This window comes from Bipolaris maydis, assembly GCF_028858645.1.
Source record: "Bipolaris maydis strain C4 unplaced genomic scaffold PSV08scaffold_3, whole genome shotgun sequence".
Lineage (NCBI taxonomy): Eukaryota > Fungi > Ascomycota > Dothideomycetes > Pleosporales > Pleosporaceae > Bipolaris > Bipolaris maydis.
In genome coordinates, this window is record NW_027093859.1 from 2,022,523 (window position 1) to 2,039,621 (window position 17,099).

The 17,099-nt window shown below is 53.4% G+C and overlaps 5 protein-coding genes across 5 annotated transcripts; 3 read left to right on the forward strand and 2 right to left on the reverse strand.

Annotated features, from left to right (window-relative positions):
- Nucleotides 1-731: 731 nt before the first annotated feature.
- On the forward strand, nucleotides 732-3,950 carry PSV08DRAFT_360103 (Piwi domain-containing protein; the record flags this gene model as incomplete). Its single annotated transcript, XM_014222084.1, has 5 exons — nucleotides 732-962; nucleotides 1,115-1,240; nucleotides 1,293-2,715; nucleotides 2,768-2,798; nucleotides 2,855-3,950. 5 exons carry the CDS (start codon nucleotides 732-734, stop codon nucleotides 3,948-3,950), a joined length of 2,907 nt encoding a protein of 968 aa, XP_014077559.1.
- Nucleotides 3,951-4,848: 898 nt separating this feature from the next.
- On the forward strand, nucleotides 4,849-6,159 carry PSV08DRAFT_276900 (casein kinase substrate phosphoprotein PP28-domain-containing protein). Its single transcript, XM_014222085.2, has 3 exons — nucleotides 4,849-4,884; nucleotides 4,951-5,283; nucleotides 5,339-6,159. The coding sequence occupies exons 2-3, from the start codon at nucleotides 5,164-5,166 to the stop codon at nucleotides 5,960-5,962; spliced, it is 744 nt and encodes a 247-aa protein (XP_014077560.1). The 5' UTR covers nucleotides 4,849-4,884; nucleotides 4,951-5,163; the 3' UTR covers nucleotides 5,963-6,159.
- Nucleotides 6,160-6,426: 267 nt separating this feature from the next.
- On the forward strand, nucleotides 6,427-7,789 carry PSV08DRAFT_197471 (uncharacterized protein). Its single transcript, XM_014222086.1, has 2 exons — nucleotides 6,427-6,783; nucleotides 6,855-7,789. The coding sequence occupies exons 1-2, from the start codon at nucleotides 6,541-6,543 to the stop codon at nucleotides 7,452-7,454; spliced, it is 843 nt and encodes a 280-aa protein (XP_014077561.1). The 5' UTR covers nucleotides 6,427-6,540; the 3' UTR covers nucleotides 7,455-7,789.
- A 248-nt stretch (nucleotides 7,790-8,037) lies between these two features.
- On the reverse strand, nucleotides 8,038-9,859 carry PSV08DRAFT_386487 (uncharacterized protein; the record flags this gene model as incomplete). Its single annotated transcript, XM_014222087.2, has 1 exon — nucleotides 8,038-9,859. One exon carries the CDS (start codon nucleotides 9,857-9,859, stop codon nucleotides 8,039-8,041), a length of 1,821 nt encoding a protein of 606 aa, XP_014077562.2.
- Nucleotides 9,860-10,775: 916 nt separating this feature from the next.
- PSV08DRAFT_386492 (Dopey, N-terminal-domain-containing protein) lies at nucleotides 10,776-16,887 on the reverse strand (the record flags this gene model as incomplete). Its single annotated transcript, XM_014222090.2, has 5 exons — nucleotides 10,776-12,384; nucleotides 12,433-16,338; nucleotides 16,395-16,544; nucleotides 16,605-16,729; nucleotides 16,788-16,887. The coding sequence occupies 5 exons, from the start codon at nucleotides 16,885-16,887 to the stop codon at nucleotides 11,095-11,097; spliced, it is 5,571 nt and encodes a 1,856-aa protein (XP_014077565.1). The 3' UTR covers nucleotides 10,776-11,094.
- Between the last annotated feature and the right edge of the window lie 212 nt (nucleotides 16,888-17,099).

Consider the following 17,099-nt stretch of genomic DNA (forward strand, 5'->3'; position numbering starts at 1 on the left):
ACCATCTTCACAGCCTTTGCAAGCCCTACCTGCACCAATAACAGCCACCCCGTCTTCTTCAAGACCAACAAGAGCCAGTCTCAAGCTGCTTCGTGCAAACAACCCGGTCTCAACCACTGCAAGTGGCATTCACGCCCCCGGCAGACTCTGGTAAGCCGCCCATCAACAATCACATATCCTCTTTCGTCATCTTCGCTACCCTCTGCGGGCCTTGTATCGCCGCCATTACCTATTCTGTATCATAGCAATTGCTCGCTGCCTGCCGCCACCGCTTTCACCCCGCAGTCACCTGGCGTCCCCGCCGTGCCTGCTCTCTCCGTTTGTCACTCACATGGTCATAGCTTTGCACTACTCTATAACTGCCCATCTCTGCTACCCTTACCTTCTATCCCTTTGCCTTGCACCCCACTCTTGAAGAACATCAACCCTTCTTTCATACATCCTCACATCGTATGTCTCACTCCACCACTCGCTTGTATTGCCTCGAGCACATACAGGCCCAGATTCTATCAGTGGACTTTGCTGACCTGCCCCAGATCCAGCCGGCAACCCGGTCTGAACACGCAACCTACAACAGGTCCCAACCGAAGCCAGTCTTCATCCAAGGTACGTATTGATGTCATCTAAGTAGCATCAAGTGCACTGCATCAGTCTGTCACCGCAGTCACCCCATCTGGCGTACTCTCCTACATCAGTTGCGAGCATCACTAACACGGCATCTGCAGTCCACCATGGCTGGTCCAGTGAAGAAGCGCGCTGAGGTCGAGAAGAAGTCGAGCGACTCGTCTAACGACTCGGCTTCTCAGTCTCGGGACCTTACTCAGCGTTCCTCCAGGTCCATCCCTCGCCTTGACGGCAATCGCGACCCCAGCGATAGAAAGGTGATTGACTACACGGTGCCCAATGACCTCAAGAACCTCTCCGAGTTCCTTGGTATGCGTGGCTGGTACGCTGCTCGAGGTGTAAGTACAAACGCCTTCCAGTCTCAGTCTGCACATGCATCAGCACCCCCGCCACCCCCAATATTGAGGTCGAATTACCTCCTTCCTCAATCACTCCTATCAGAACCTCTCTTTATTTGTGCCGAAACAAAATTTCTGACAATAGCTTCCAGGTCAACGTTGGAAGTGACCTACCTGCGCGTCCCGAGACCTTCAACCAGAATGGCAAACCCGTGAACATTACTCTCAACACCTTCAATGTTGACAAGGCTCCAAACACCATCGTTCACCAGTATGATGTAAGTAACTATGGCTCATTGTATATCTCTCGACCTTACTAACATTCTCAAGCTTCACTTCACCGGCGACGGCCAAGACTATACCAAGCGCGTCCTGCTCAAGAAGATCTGGAACTCGAATGCTGTCAAGTCCTTTCTGGGTGAATCAAACAAGTGGATTTGGGACACCAACAAGCTTGCATGGTCTACTAAGCGTTTGGATCGTGACGACACCCGCATCCATGTTGATCTTGATGAAGAACAGGGTCGTCCTACGAAACCCGGCGCTAAAAGCAACAAGCATGTTGTCCATATTCGCTGGACTCGTCAGGTGGATTTCATCGGCCTCAAGTCGTTCATGAGCGGTCAAGCAGCGTGGTCCAACGACTGCATTGATACCCTGAACTTTCTTGATCATGTCATGCGAATGTGGCCGTCGAACCAGTATACTATGATCAAAAAGTCGTTCTTCCAGCGGGGTGAACAACGCTTCGACCTCGGCGGAGGTGTTGAAGCTTTCAAAGGTGTCTTCACCTCCCTCCGCCCAGTCCTCGATGACAAATTCAACAAGTCGCTGTCCGTCAACGTCGATGTTGCCAATGGGACATTCTGGCGTGCCCAAGAGCTCACGCGTGCCATTGGCCAAGCATTCAGCTGTAGTCCTCCACAGTTTACGAGCATGTTCCAGAATGCACTCCGCGATTGGAACCGCTCCATCCTCAAAAAGGACTTGAGAAAGTTTAAGCGCATCGGCGTCTCTACGACTCACACCAAGGAGCCTGTCCAATGGACCATCGACGAGTTTGTTGAGTTGGACGCGCACAAAGCCACGTTCTCAGACCCAGACGATCGTTCCAAGACGATTTCCGTCGCCGCTTACTTCAAGAAGAAGTACGGCATCGCTGTCATGGGTGGTGTTCCAGTCGTCAAGATGACGAAGAAGATTCGTGGTCAACCCGTCTACATGCCAATTGACGTCCTCAAGATTGACGCCAATCAGCGTTACAACACAAAGCTCAGTGACACTCAGACGTCCAACATGATCAAGTTTGCTGTCACCCTCCCCAAGGAGCGCTGGGCAGCAGTTCAGCATGGCATTCGTCTCCTCGACTGGGCCAACGACCCCTTTCTCAACCACTATGGAATCAAGGTCAACCCTAACGCTGCGAAGGCTCAGGGTCGTGTCTTGCCTTCGCCTGTTGTTCATTTTGGACCAGGCTCCAAAGAAGCGACCATCAAACCCGCTGACATGATACAAGGTCGATGGAGGCTTGACGGGCGAAAGTTCGTCATGCCGAACAAGGAGCGCCCAATCAAGGCCTGGGGCATCTGTGTCATCCAGGGGCGTGGTAGTCCACCACCCACGGCTGTTGAGAGCTTCGCTCTCAAACTGATCCAAATCTACGAGGCTCATGGAGGCCATATCCTTTCTCATCCCCAGCATGGCAAGAAGCCCTGGATGGGTCCGGGAAATCTGGCAGACGGCGGAGAAATGGGTGAGTAGTCATACTTGCTGAATCTCCAAGACGCACGCTAACTTGATTGTAGTCTTGAAGGCCTGGAACCAGACCGGCAACAAGTAAGCTATGGAATCTTTGCTTTCTTTCGAAGAGCTGCCACTGACTTTATTCACAGGTACTCCACACCACCCAACCTGATGCTCTTCATTGTCAACGATCGGAACGTTGATGTGTACCGCCGCATCAAGAAGTCTTGTGATATCCGTTTTGGTGTGGCTTCACAAGTTCTTCAGGCCAAACATGTCATGTCTGCCTCCCCGCAGTACATCTCCAACGTGTGCATGAAGATCAACGCCAAGCTCGGCGGCGCTACCTGCGTCGCAAAGTCCCAGGTGATTCCAAAGATTGCGCCCCAGGCTACCTCGATCCCCACGATGGTCGTCGGTGCTGACGTCTCCCATCCTGCTCCTGGAGCGGGTTCCGGTGAAGCTGCTTCATTTGCCGCCATCACCGTGTCTGCAGACGTCCACTTCGCTAAGTACTGGGCTGAGGTTCAGACCAATGGAAACCGCGTCGAGATGATCACAACCTCCAACATCGAAAAACACTTCGGGTCCATGGCCGACGCTTGGATGCAAAAGGTCGGTCAAGGCAGGCCTCCGCAGCGGGTTCTTTACATTCGTGACGGAGTCGGCGAAGCACAGTATGCTGCAGTGCTGGAGGAAGAAGTTCACGATATGAAGGAAACCTTCAAGAAGTTGGGCTGCAAGGAAATTCCCAAGTTCACGGTTGTGATTGCCGGCAAGCGTCACCACATCCGCTTCTTCCCCGAGACTGGCAAGGGCGACCGCAACAACAACCCTCTTCCAGGCACGTTGGTGGAGTCCGGCTGCACTCATCCGTTCGAGTTCGACTTTTATCTCTGCTCTCACGTTGCCATCAAGGGCACTGCTCGTCCTATCCATTACCACTGCATCCTGAACGAGGGCAATTGGAAGGCTGCCGAGCTTCAGCAGTTCATCTTCGAGCACTCGTACCAGTATGTGCGCTCGACGACTCCAGTCTCGATGCATCCGGCTGTCTACTATGCTCACTTGGCTGCGGACCGCGCACGTGCTCATCTCAACGAGAGCCCTGTCTCGTCTGGAAAGAAGGAGGCCAAGGCTGAGAAGGAATCATCGACTGGTTCGTCCAAGCAGCACGTCGAGATTGGTCCTTTGATGCCTATCCAGAACGCGCGCGGCCTCAAGGATGTCATGTGGTATATCTAGGTGTGAGTGGGCTTTGGGGCCGTCACAAAGATACAAGGGTTGATATTATGGATGGAGGTTCATGGTTACTCCGTGGGTGAGGGAGGATACTGATTGCGAGGGAGGAGGGGACTGCCGACGATGGGTCGAATGCGGATGTCTTTGAGGGTTCTTTCTCTTTTCCTCCTCGTGGGATGGACGGCTTGGGGTTTTACGAGAAACATGTCATGGCCATGGATGATGGTCTTTGGTAGCTTGGCTTGACGTGCAGAGATGAGGCCTAGGAACAAAAATGGATGGATGACATCAAGCATTGTGCTATGTTTGTCATGTCCAATTCGCGGCTTGATGGCTGAGCTTGACGGTGATTTCCAGACTGTAACAAAGAGCCGTAGGCACGCGAAGGCATCAAACGAGGGGTCTTTCAGAATCAGACCTGAGTCGCGTCGGGCACATGGTGATCACAAACAGCAGAGGTCTGGGCAGCCTGGCTATGATAGGGCAAGGCCGAGTGCGCACCATGACATGCACGCAAGAGTATGTACCGTCCAAAAAATTTGCCTTCGCTCCACCAGCGCAAAGCGCAGAAGAGAAGGAGGTAAGCGAACGCGAGGTTGTTCTAACCTCCTTTTTCCCCTCCGAATCTCCATGGAGGTGGAAGACACAGAGTGAATAAAGGGGTATTCAGTTTTAGTGAGCAGAAGGGGACAGGGCAACGCGCTGATTTTGTTGCTGCGAGAATTTCAGATGACTAAGGTGCGCTTGTTGGTATCCGGACTAGCGGCGGCGCAGGGGTTAGGCTGGCGAATTGAGAATGGCGCGTTTTGTGTGACGAGGACGGAATGGCGGGGCAGGGGAATTTGGCGGGCGCGGGGCTGTTACGTTTTGTTGGTGGGCCGGCCAGGGTGACTCTTTTGACAACACCAAGAAGACTGTCTGCATGGCGGTGTAGCAGGTAAGTAGCAGGCTCGCTTTGCTGTGTGCAGCGTGCATATTAGGCTGACGTGCCGTGGTTCGACAGACTCGCTTTCACAACTAGACCACTCTGCTTCCCCGATATAATCACCCCAACACCAACTCATACTCTTCCTGAGCCTATTACCCGTTTGAAACACATCACACATAAAGGACCTCGTATAGTTCTCGGCACCGTCTACCGTGTACGCGGGCACGACTTGCAATCAGACTCGACATCGAACACTCTTGACTCCCACAGTCACAACCCATATCCAACATGTCCTCAGCACGTGGTCGCGGTGGCAAGTTCAACAAGGTCAAGCGCGGAGGCGGCAAGAAGTTTTCACGCGACTTGCAACCGCTAAATGCAGATGGCGAGGTAGTCGGCATGTGGGGTGTACGTACTTGGCCTGATAGACGCCCGGAACGCAGAAACTAACGACAAGTCACAGGAGCAACCCGACAAGGTTGACGAAGAATCTTCCGGTGAGGAGGAATCGTCAGAAGAGGAGTCTAGCGAGGACGAGGAGGGCAAGCCCGCACAAGAAGAGTTGACACGTGAACAGCGCCGTGAACTTGCAAAGAAGCGCAAGCAGGCCGCGATAGCAAAGAAGTCGCAAAAGGCACCCGAGGCAGGTGACATGCCCACCGACTCCGAGGAGGAGGACGATGATATGCCCGCAAACCCAAATCACACCGCCAAGGCCCGCACACAAGCTACCAAAGCACCCGTTGATGCAGACGACGATTCCGCAGCCAAGGGCAAGGGCAAGCAAAAGGACCTCTCGCAACTGTCCCGTCGTGAGCGCGAGGCTCTCCAAGCGCAAGCCAACAAGGATCGGTACGACAAGCTGCACGCCGAGGGCAAGACCGAGCAGGCGCGTGCGGATCTCGAGCGCTTAAAGCTGGTTCGCGAGCGTAGAGAGGCTGAGGCTGCGCGAAAGAAGGCTGAGGCTGAGGAACGTGCTGAGCTTGAGAAAGAGAAGAAGGAGCTCATGGAGCGTGAAGCCAGGAGACGGGAGCAGGCCATGGGCAAAGCGAACCGCCTTGCCAAGGGCGGAAAGAAGAAGGCCTAGAATCAGTAAAAACACTGGTCTATGATTCAAAGAAATAGGGCTCGATGCTCGTATTTCGCATCTTCTGTGAATGGCTCGATCTTTCGGGATATGACGAGCGCAAAGAGAATATGGCATGGTAATATTCAGCAAGTGTACGTTCTGCTGATTGGACTAGAAGAATATGATAAGAATTCAAGATCACAAGACTGTGCTCCAACTTGCGTCATTGCTTTTGCTTTTCTGAATAGTCTGGTGCCAACACATGACAGAATAGTCGCAGCAGTGGGGTTCGTGCAAGAGCTGCGAATTAACAAACACCAGCAGGTCAGCCCCAGGCTGCAATTCGATCGAAATCGCATCTCGAATATTCGCCAGCAAATACGAGTTCGTCTGACGGGCGTTAAGCCCTTGCAGCGCCCTTATGCTCGCGACCCCGCCTACTAGCGCCTCGCCTCGCGAACGCGAAAGTTGACGACTTGGTCATCGCCTTGTACACTACAAAAACACCATGGCATCGCCGCTGATGCTCGCCACTATGCGCATACAATCGCATCCGCATATCTTGAACAGCACATCTTATTTCGAATCAATTGAACATGGCTGAGCCCATTCCCGCCGAGGAGCAATCCAACTACGAAACATTCCGCGACTGCATGAGCGAGGTGGTCCTCAAAGCGCTCGCCGCGCCGACAGAGAAGCCCAAGCCGAAGAAGAAGCGCCACGCGAAAAAGGGATCAAAGAGCGGGAAAAGCGACGTTGCACGGCAGGACAAAGCGGTAGAAAACAGCACCCAGGATTCGCACACCAACGACGCCGAAGACCTAGGCGAATTCATCGAAGTACACACACACACACATTTCCCTCAATCTCCCTCCCACCTACGTAAGCTAACAAATTCGCAACCAAACAGTACCTCAGCGCCCTCGTCTTCCCCAGCCTGCCCGCTTCCCTCCGTACGCTCACCCACGCCCTCTTCACATCCACCCCTTGGCTCGAAGAAACGTACTCGCCCCCGCTCTCCGCCGCAACATGCACCGACCTGCTGACGCGCATGCCGCCCGTCGCCATCGACAGCCTGGAATCGTACGCCCTCCTCCCGCCAGCCTCGGACCAAACAGACCACCACAACCTCCTCACCCCGCTCTTCACCGCGTACATTAATGCCGTCACGGCGCCCCCGCCCGTCTGGTCCAGCACACGCACCGAGGCCTGCCAATTGTGCGGTAGGGATTGGGTCCCGCTGACGTACCACCACCTGATCCCCAAGTCTGCGCATGCACGCGTGCTGAAGCGCGCGTGGCATGCCGAGGAGATGCTGAATAGCGTGGCGTGGTTGTGTCGGGCGTGTCATAGTTTTGTGCATGGGCTTGTGGGGAATGAGGAGTTGGCGCGGAGTTTTTATACGGTCGAGTTGATTGTTCAAGGGGGGGTGCAGGGCGATAGCGAGGTCAAGGAGAGGGTGGAGCGCTGGGTTAAGTGGGTTGGAGGGGTCAGGTGGAAGAGTCGGTGATTTTGATGAGTTATTTGAGAGGGTGAAGAAGAAGAAGGGAGAAGTGGGAGAGTGGGAGAGTGAATGTAGTAGTAGTAAATCATGATATTAAAATTTCCATATCGGAGATGTTGAAATCATCTCTCTGAACCTTCAACCCTGCTCTGTTAGGTTGAGGTAAAATGTTGGTGGGGGATGGGGGTATCTATGCTAAAATGGTCCAACGCTTCATGCTATCATTGCCAATGCCCAATGCCAAATAATGCTACACACACACTGATTTCCCTTGCAATGCAAAAAAAAAAAGAGTCCCTAGAACAAACGAAAAAGAAAAAGAAAGGATGGCTGATTCTCCTTGGCGAAATTGACCTGCAATTGCCGATAAAAGCCGTAAGGCTTAGAAAAGCCCAAAGAGGAAGGGGGAAAAAAAAAGGGAGACTAAATCATCCCATACTTGGTAACAAACGAAAAAGGGTAAGAGAAAGAAGAAGAGTGTTATACATGATGCAAATCAACAAAACGCTAGTAGGGACAAAAAAAAGTGTTTGCATGTTAAAAAGAAGAAGAAGAAAAGGAAGAAAGAAGAGAAAAGAGAAAGTGTGTTGTTACAAGGGAGCATCATCCAAGAAGCCCTTCTCGACCTCATCTGCGAAAACAGGGTAGGAGTGCCAGATTTTGCCGCTCTTGCTCCTGCGGGCCTCGAGGCTGGCGCGGATGTGCAAGAGGAAGCGCTCAGTGGAAGGGTCGCTGGTGGTGCGACGGAGTTCGCAGTTTGAGTTGTCGAGAGGAGGCTGAGTGGTGGTGGTGTTGGTGGTGGTGGTGTCGAATGGGGCGATGAGAGAGATGTCGTTGGCATTGGCAGTAGCAGTAGTAGTGGTGTCGAGAGGATCGATGGATTCAATTTCCTCTTCACGGGTGAGAGCAGCGTCGAGTTTGCTGAGGATTTGGAATTCCTCGCGGATGCGGCGGGCGGCCCATTCGCCGGCGGGAAAGGACTTGCGGCGCTGGGTGGTGGCAAGGTACTCGTGGTAGGCGTCGGTGGTGAGGCGCAGGCTGGATTCCTTGGTTGGGTTGCTCTTGGGGAGGAGCTTGGGTGATTGCTTGGGTGAAGGGAGCTGCATGGCGGGGACGGGGGCCGGAGGTGGCGAGGGAGGAAGCGAAGGTGGAGTCTGGGTGAAGTCGACGAGCTGACCGGGGTGTGGCTCTTCACATTGGCTGCGGATGGTGGTGGTGGGAGTGATGATGTCCAGCCTTGCGCTCTTTGATCGCGTGACCTCGGCGTCGGAGCCGGAAGAGTCGATCCGCTGCCTCTTGAAGCATTCGGTCATTTCTGTCCTAGGGGAGCCGGATGCGGATGAGATGCTAGTGCGAGGGCTGACTTGAGGCGAGTAGTCTGATGATTGGCGGCGGCGAGAGGAAAAGCCAAAGCCAAAGTTGATGTTGAAGATGTCGCTGGGTCGCGGGCGCTTCTTCTTGAGCTTCTTGGGAAAGGTCCAGGTGGTGTCCTTGAAGGAGATTTTTGGCGACGAAGTCGACATGGGTTGGTGTGTGGGCAGCTGGCGGCTGGCGATTTCCATCATGGCGGCGTTGAGTGTAGCGAAGAGAGACGAGTCGACAAAGTGCAGGCCGGATGATTTGTTGGTGGCAGGAGTGTGTGTACAAGGCTTGGGTCTCTTTGCAGGTGGGTGATTTTGGGGCGGCAGTGCGTGCAGAGGTCTTTTTAATGGGTGTTGTGGGCGTCGGTGAGGCTTGTTCACCGTCTCTTTTGGCACAGCAATAGCGGTGGCCGTAGTGGCTGTAGGAACAGCAACAAGGGCAGAAGCAGGGCCAGCACAGTGATAACCTTGGTTCCGCGTCAGGGTTCCAGCAACCTCTCTAGCCGCGGCGGTCGCACTACACAGGTAGGCATCGCGTGTGAAAGTGCAGTACAGGTCATCTTGCAGGCAGTGTTCACGGGGCGGTGGTCGTGGGGTGCTGCCTCTGCTGGTGCTGGGTAGACCGCCAGTGTTCGCAAGTTGCGGTGTCGGCGCTAGCAGCGGCGGTGGCGGCCACACCGGACCTACTCCAAGAGTAGCGGTCATGGCCCTGGGCTGCTGTGGCACGGGGAGAGTCGGGACAGCACATGTCGTTTGTTGGCGAGGCTGTGGGGGGAATGATGAGGCGAAGGCGAGCGTGGTTGGGTCAGATGCTGCTGGCGGTGACATGGGGCTCGTGACGTGGTGGTCCTGTGTCCAGCCTCGAGGCCTGCCCCCAGCCAATCTCCCCATTGGGCCTCGAGCCCTTGCGGTGTGTGTTTCAGAATATGGATTCATGTGTTGTGGTGTTTTCTTGTGCTGCAAAATCAGGTTTGCCGATGGACACTCTGGATGCGTGTGCCAGTGACGTGGAAGACGACGGTGTTGATGACTGTTTCTCCCGCTCGACATGGCGTTTTTTCTTCTGCTCGAGCACTCGGTGGCAGCCGCGGTGGGCGCCGTGTTATATACCAACTTTTTATTTTGTTATTTCTGCCTGCCAGTGCGCAGCAGTAGTAGGGAGCTGGACAGAGCCTCGCCGTCACCAAGACTCTGGCCGGATCCGGTACACTTGTCGACACAGGACCGCAGCGCCCAGCGCACAGTCTGTCGTGCACCCGACACTGACGTATCCCACCCAGCCTCAACTTGGTGAGAAGGGACTTTTTCCCACGCTCCCGGGCTCGCCAGTTGATATTTGACTTCTCCGGTCACCCATGCGTCAATCCAGACCCCAGGAACCGCAGGCGAGTGTGGCGGCACGAGCAGCGGAACGGTGCGCACGGAGGAGGGCGAATCGCCGTCCACTTGTCCATGTACGAAACGACAGTAGTGCGCATTGCGTACTCGACCCGCTCTCGCATTCTCTCCATGCCCATTGGCCTCTCCAACTGGCGATCCATGGGTGAAGGCCTCTGCCCATCTGAGCTGAACTGCTGATGGAACCGGGGTCCGCTTGGTACCGAAGCCACCGAGCGTACCGACTCGTCCGCGCGGAGAAGTGAGATTTCAAGGGTCCATGGCAGTTCGGCGAGGCCTGAGCATCTTGGTTCAACGTGCTTTTTGGTGCCATCGGACACAGCAAAGGCTGGTTGGGCGAGCATAGCCATGAGGAGACAACCATACACATGCCACATTGCAAATGCTTCCCTGTGGTGCGAAGACACTTGTCGACAGTCTAGACATGAACACCACGTGCAGCCCGAGTTTGCTACTAGCGGATGCGCACCAAGCTGGCTCGTGAGCAGCCTAGCATCGTCACTAAACACCACCTGAAGAACGACAGCAGGCTGCACCACTAGCCGCTCACCGGACGGTCGGATAGCCAAATGAAGCCTGGTTACTCCAAATGCTTGGCCTGCTCCTACCCCAACATTCATACATAGACTGCTACCATCGCGACCGTCTTCTTTGCCAGAACCTTAGCATTTGCTTTTTCCCCCTCCACCGTGTCCCACCATCTGTCTAGCTCCTGTCCCTTCAATTCCGCATCAACTCCCGACCCTCCGACTGGCAAGCACCACAATTCACCGTGGACTATACTCCGGCTTGGCAGCAACACATGCTGACCTCCTGTACTGTGCAGCACTTTAGTTTGATCTGACATGTGCACCTACTACCAACCCGTCCAATCAATCACCAACACCTCAAAACCCTGCGTCTGCAACCACGCTCTCCCAGACACCCTGCCAGTCCGCTTTTCCCCCTCCGTACCTCGCTTCAAAAGCGTTCATTGCAACATTTCCCAGGAACGGCCGGACCAATCGGTTGACTAGCTCTCCCCTAGTCATCTCCAAAACGGCTGCGCCTTCCTCCTTCTCCAGAGCCTCGATCAGCGGATCTAGAAGCAACACTCTCTTACCCTCGTCCCCTTCGGGCCCATGCTGCCCACTCATAGGCGCCCCAGGCGCTGATGAAGACATGCTTAACACTTCGTTGATTTCATCAGTGAGCGACATAAGCGCCGGCCGCTCGACGGGCTTGTATACTGCATCAATCGTGTCGGTAATGAAGAGCCATTCCATCAGCTGGAAATCGTCTGGATCCAACACAACAAGCTCATCCAACAGCTTGCAGCTTTGGATGATGCCTGCATTGTTGTAGTGCTCTTTGTTGCCTGCATCCGGCAGAATTGCTGACAGGCCCGATGTCAATTCGCCGTTTACCACCGGCCACAATGGCGCCAGGTGTACTGGTGAGGTCTTTAGGATAATGGCACGCAGCAGCACAATGACCTCGGCCCGAGTCGTCGATGAAGGCGACGACGCCGGCGTTGCCGTAAGCAATTCCACAATCTTTTCAAGAATTTGAGGTAGGTTGGGGGTAAAAGCGTCTTCAGCGCTGCTCAACATGAGCAATGCAATCCGTCGTAGAGTGAGCTGCGTCTTTCGGTCGGCCTCTTGCCTGGCTGACGTAGCCCCAACACCAAACATGATCCCTGCAGTTGTAGGTGCAGACAGTCGTGACAGCAATTCTGGCACACGCTCCTTGTCCGACTGCGTCCACTGTGCCAAAATAGGCACCCATGCATCTTTCAGCAATGAAAGCGGCGTATTGAAGAACTTTGCGTCATTGAAAGCATCAAAAATGTCCTTCTTGAGCAGTTTGTTGTTTTGTGAAATCTTGACAAGGCCCTGGAGCAGGTCGAGCATGTTTCTCGACACATTCTCAGGAAAAGCTTTGGCGCGGAACGTTGGACCAATGACAGACGTGGATATGTCCGACACGACCTTTGTCACCCGATCGTTCTCAACAAGGATAATTGGGAGTTTGGGTACAACAGTGCCGAGGATAGAGACAACGTCGGTTGCTCGTTTCTGTGCACGGCCTCCGTTCGTCGTGGCAGCTGCCTTCTCAACCGTGCTTTGACTCGAATCTTGCAGATAACCCATCGAACGCGTAGTGAAGATCGCAGTGAGAATCCTTGCAAAAACATCCTATATAATCGGTCAGATAGGTTGATGGAGCGAAACTGGCATACTTACAGCGAGCTCCCTCCTCATTCTGCGCTGCTCTCCAAAGTTGGTGTTGTCAACCTTCTGCCCTATGACAGCAGTAAACTCCAGGAGAGTTGGTAGGATTTGCCGATGTGGCAGAGGATTTGCGAGAACATCTTTGAGGAACAGCATACAGTCCTGCCATATTTCATCCATGGCGTCATCTTCTAGAGAATCCGTGTACTCGACGAGGAAAGCAACCAATTCAGTGTCGGTAAGGTCAGACGTCAGCGTAGATAGTCTGCTAGGATCCAAGGCACCGGGATCAGTTCGACTATAGACAGCATTGAAAATCGCTGGGATGGTGTGCTTGGGCTTGGAACCATTCAGGACATTTAGCAACCCCATAATTGCGGGACCTTGAATATCGTCGAGTCCTGCATGGGCCCACAGCACCGCCAACGTCTCAAGGCATTCCAACGCTTCGGCTCCAAAGAGATGCTCCAGCGTGCGGCGAGCTCGGTTGCGCATACGTAGTGATGTGTACGCGAACGAAGATGCCGACGTAGGATCCTGTGCTTCTTTTCTTTGGCCATAGCCTCCCCACGACCAAATAGAAAAGCAGATACGAACAGTGTCTTGAAAGCAAAGTAGCACTGTCAATCTACTGTTGGCTGTGGGAGTGCGCGTTGGATTCGTCTCGGAAGAGAACACCCCAGACACCACATTGCTAAAGAAGCCTTGAGGCTGCTCAGGAGTCTTGTTGGCTGATACTTTTGTTTCTTGCGTCGTCAGACGTTCGTGTGCCTTGGCTAAGATTTGCTCCAGACCATTCATCAGCGATATCAATGTCGATTCCGGTGATATCATGTGGGGTGCCTCCTTCGTTGAGAAGGTAGTTTTGAGATGCTCGAATGTGACATTGATCTGCTGGCAAAGACATTCGACAAGGGGAAGAAGATTCTGGAAGATGGTATCAGCGAACATCGGCAGCACCTCGACAAGGAAATGCATCCAATCTTCAAGAACCAAACGACTAGTCGGTGATGAGAAGCCAAATTTTAAGCATTCAATAAGCTGTGGTGGTGGTGGGACAGGTGCCGGCTCATTGTCTTCAGACTCTCTGTTCAGTGTCAAGGAGAGACGTGATCGATTTGTTGCCGGAGGACTGAGTGTTTTGCTTTCAGGCGGCTGCTCTTGCGGACGAGTAAGACGGAGTCTCAATGCAGCAAGCTCTGCACCTAGTATCAGACTTTGCAAAGATGGGTTTGCTGATCTCAGTCTGTTCATAAGTGGTATTTCAAGCTCCAGATCTCGAAGTGGAGTAGCAAACGGACTGCGGTAGATTTGCGATATGATCGAGACGGATAGTCTGTGTAATTCGTGGATGTGTGGCTCCGCATCCTTTTCCGAAGCGCCAGCTTGAAGCGCCAGCGTCTTCAAGCAAGTACGTACAAGCCATTCCTGGATTGTCACTCGCAATGTAGAATCTTCTGACCAAGCGACAGTCATTTCAGCAAGTGTAGCCCATGTGAGACGTGATGGGTTTTTCACAACATTGGAGATGTGCTTGAGATAGTACAAGCACTCCTTGGTGTCATCTCTTTTCGAAAGCTGTGAACGTCTTGGATTGGCCTGTTCAGGCGCCAGGTTGCCCAAACCCGCCAAGCAGTTCATCGACTGAATGTGAACCGCGAGGACTTCGATAATTCGGTTCAGACTCGGCAGTTCATGCAGCCAACTTTGCATAAAGGTAGACGTTTCAGAACCTTCGTCTGCAATTGTATCTAGGAGTAGAAGAAGTGGCCTTGTCAATACGGCCTGGAAGTCGTTGGCGGGAAGTGAGACGGGAAGAGCGTTGCCACTTGGTCGTCGCGTGGTGCTTAGGCGCTTCTCTGACTGTAGGCTCAGCTCGTGCATAACATGTGCCCAGAGTGTGGCGAATCGTCGACCGCAATTCGAGGATCCCTCAATTGCGGGAGTCTGGGATATCTGCTTTACAACTATGGATGAGATGGCGCTCTCAACCATTCGACTTGCTGGAGCCATCGAGTGCAGCAGCAGTAAGCATCGTGCTGTCTCGACATGATACTTGGGTAATGTTGGCGAAAGGTATTGCCAAAAATATTCAATTAGAGGGTAGGCGAGCTCAGACAGTTGATCGGAGGGAATGCAGGTACCCGATGGAAGTGCAGTCTGAAGAGCCAGGAGGACACTGGTTATGGCGCTCAATAGCGAGAATGGCAGGACGACCTCGGAATCAGCTGGTTTTTGAAGAATCTCTGCAAATACGGCTGGGAGATTGGTCTCTTCAATCGCTCTCATGCACTGGGTCTTAAATATCAGACTCGCAAGAATTCTGGAAGGAGTCTCGGCCGAGGTTTGAGAGCTCTTTGATTGCAAAGCCCCAATGAACATTCGTGAAGCCTCACGAAGAACAATCTGGCCAAGTTGCCTTGGATCAAAGGGTGGGTCTGCCGCGTCAAGGCTCCCTTGAGATTCTTCATAGAACTCTTGGAGTTTCTGAGACACGTTTGCGGGGGTCATCTTGAGGGCTTCAGATAGTTGTTCGTCCGTTGCTTTACCGCTCTGGAATGAGCGCTCTGGTACGACCTGAACAAGCGAGTCTACAATTTCTAGAGCCAAACTCCTCACTTCTATCTCCATCGATGTAATGCTCGCTGTGTCGGACGACTTGTTCAAGCGTGTAAGTGTCGATAGAATCATCAGAGGCATGTGATATAATAACATATCCTCCTCTTTGAGATTGAAACGTGCAAGAATAAACTTTGCCAGCTTCATCTTCCGTAATGCTTCACTATGAGAGGCCAGACCTGTCTGCAATGAGGACGTGATGAGGTGGATAAGTTTACCCCAAATCAAGCCGCTGTCGACGCCATCAAAGAATGCACTGGCGCTTCTCACTACTTCGTCAACTTGATCTCTCGAGGCATCCTCGCTATAGGAGTGGACACTCTGCAAAGCTGGGAGGAAAATCTCGGGTACGATCAACCCACCTACCTCCCAACGATCCATGAGAGATAGACAAACTCTAAAAGGACGTGCTCGCTCGGCGGGTGTTTCGCTGCGTCGATTAATCATTTTGAGCACACTATTCGTGAGTGCCTCAAGACCATATCGCGAGAAGAAAGCAGCTTGGTGGGCAGAAGTATCTCCAGGCCCGTTGTGACTCTCTGACATTGGAGAAGTGACACCTTCGTTGGCCTCTGATGCCGTAGGCTCGGGCCCGAGGAACCACGCCCAGAGTCGGCGATTCAAACTCATGTCCCTTCGTGATACCACACCAGCCGCTGCTGCGACAAGTCGCTCCAAGTCTCCTTTGCCAACACGTTCTTGAAGTACAGGGGAATCAAGAGGCAGGTGAGTGACGAGTAAATCAAGGAATCCGCGCTGTATAAGTATTTGAGGGTCCGAAAGGCCAGATTCGAAGCAACGGATTAGTAGACCTGGTTCCGGGGATGTGGCTGCCTCTGCTTCGACCGATAGGGTTTCGGGAGGCATTGAGGTATCTTGTGGAGAGTTTCGACGACCAGGACTCCCGAACTTGGGCAAGTGACGTGTGAGAAATGCAAGCGCGCCTTGTCGTCTGGATGCATTTGTGATGGTAGCGAGGAAGAAACACTGCCAGAAATGCGACGAGCCACTAGTTGTTCTCGATTCAGTTGCTTCGTTTGAGGTTTCTTGGAAAGCATTGCGCAGCTTCTCAGTCGCTGACACCATGCGCTCAAAGTCCTCGCTGGTCTCATCCTCTAGACCGGGAAGCAGCGAGAGTATGATGGCCTTCAAGGCTGGTCGAAGAGCAGCTCCGTCGAGCTTCAAGATGTGTGTTTCGAAGAGAGATAGATAGAGCGGGCGGACCGAAAGCGAGGCAAAGGATAGTACAGGAGCAAGGCCGGGAAAATAAAGGCTCAGATCACGGGCGAGGGCGTCTTTCTGGGCATGGGTCAGCATCTGCCAACCTGACCTGCAGGAGTGCGGAATGGGCATACACTAATAGTAGAGAAAATATAGTCATAGACTTCGAGGGCTTTCTGGTGGACGCCCGAGGGCAATGTTGGATTCAAACACTGCGCTAATCGCAGTGCGACTGTATCGCTATGGGGGATAACGGGTATCTCTGAAGGGTGCGCTTGCAGGGCCTGGACGGGACATATAATAAGCGTTGTGGTTCATATTCGCGGTGGTACGGCAGTATTGACCTTGAGCAGCCTGGCGAGGAAAGAAATATAGTCGGCCCATTCCTGCTGGGCCGTGTCCCAAAGGGCGAGGGCGCGCTCAACACCAGCGGCATATCGTCGAAATCCCTTGTCTTTTTTATACAAAGCTACACAGGCCAGGTCAGTCATGCACAGCGAAGCAGGTTGGTAGGAACAGAAACCTACGCTCTTCAACGGCATTGCGCGAAGCCCGGGGGGCAGGACTGGAGCGGCCGGAGCCTGTAGGTGAGTAGACGTGTAGGTTAGTAGCAGAATCAGCGGCCATATTTTGTGCGGTGGTTGGTGTGTTTTCTGTAGGTGGATGGTAGATTACAGGACATGCTGTACCAGATGGTAGAGCTGGGTGGAATACAGTCAATGGCTGCCTACGCGGTGAAGTCAAAGTATCTGTCCACGTCTTGCCATTGTCGCAACCCGACACGCAGCGCTTCGCCAAAGCTCGGACCGTCTACCCGCGAAGTGCGACACGGGCTTTCA

Coding starts and splice junctions, on each gene's coding strand:
- PSV08DRAFT_276900 (XM_014222085.2), top strand. CDS start 5,164: ATGTCCTCAGCACGTGGTCGCGGTGGCAAGTTCAACAAGGTCAAGCGC. Junction 5,284..5,338: donor AGGTAGTCGGCATGTGGGGT/GTACGTACTTGG, acceptor GACAAGTCACAG/GAGCAACCCGACAAGGTTGA.
- PSV08DRAFT_197471 (XM_014222086.1), top strand. CDS start 6,541: ATGGCTGAGCCCATTCCCGCCGAGGAGCAATCCAACTACGAAACATTC. Junction 6,784..6,854: donor ACCTAGGCGAATTCATCGAA/GTACACACACAC, acceptor GCAACCAAACAG/TACCTCAGCGCCCTCGTCTT.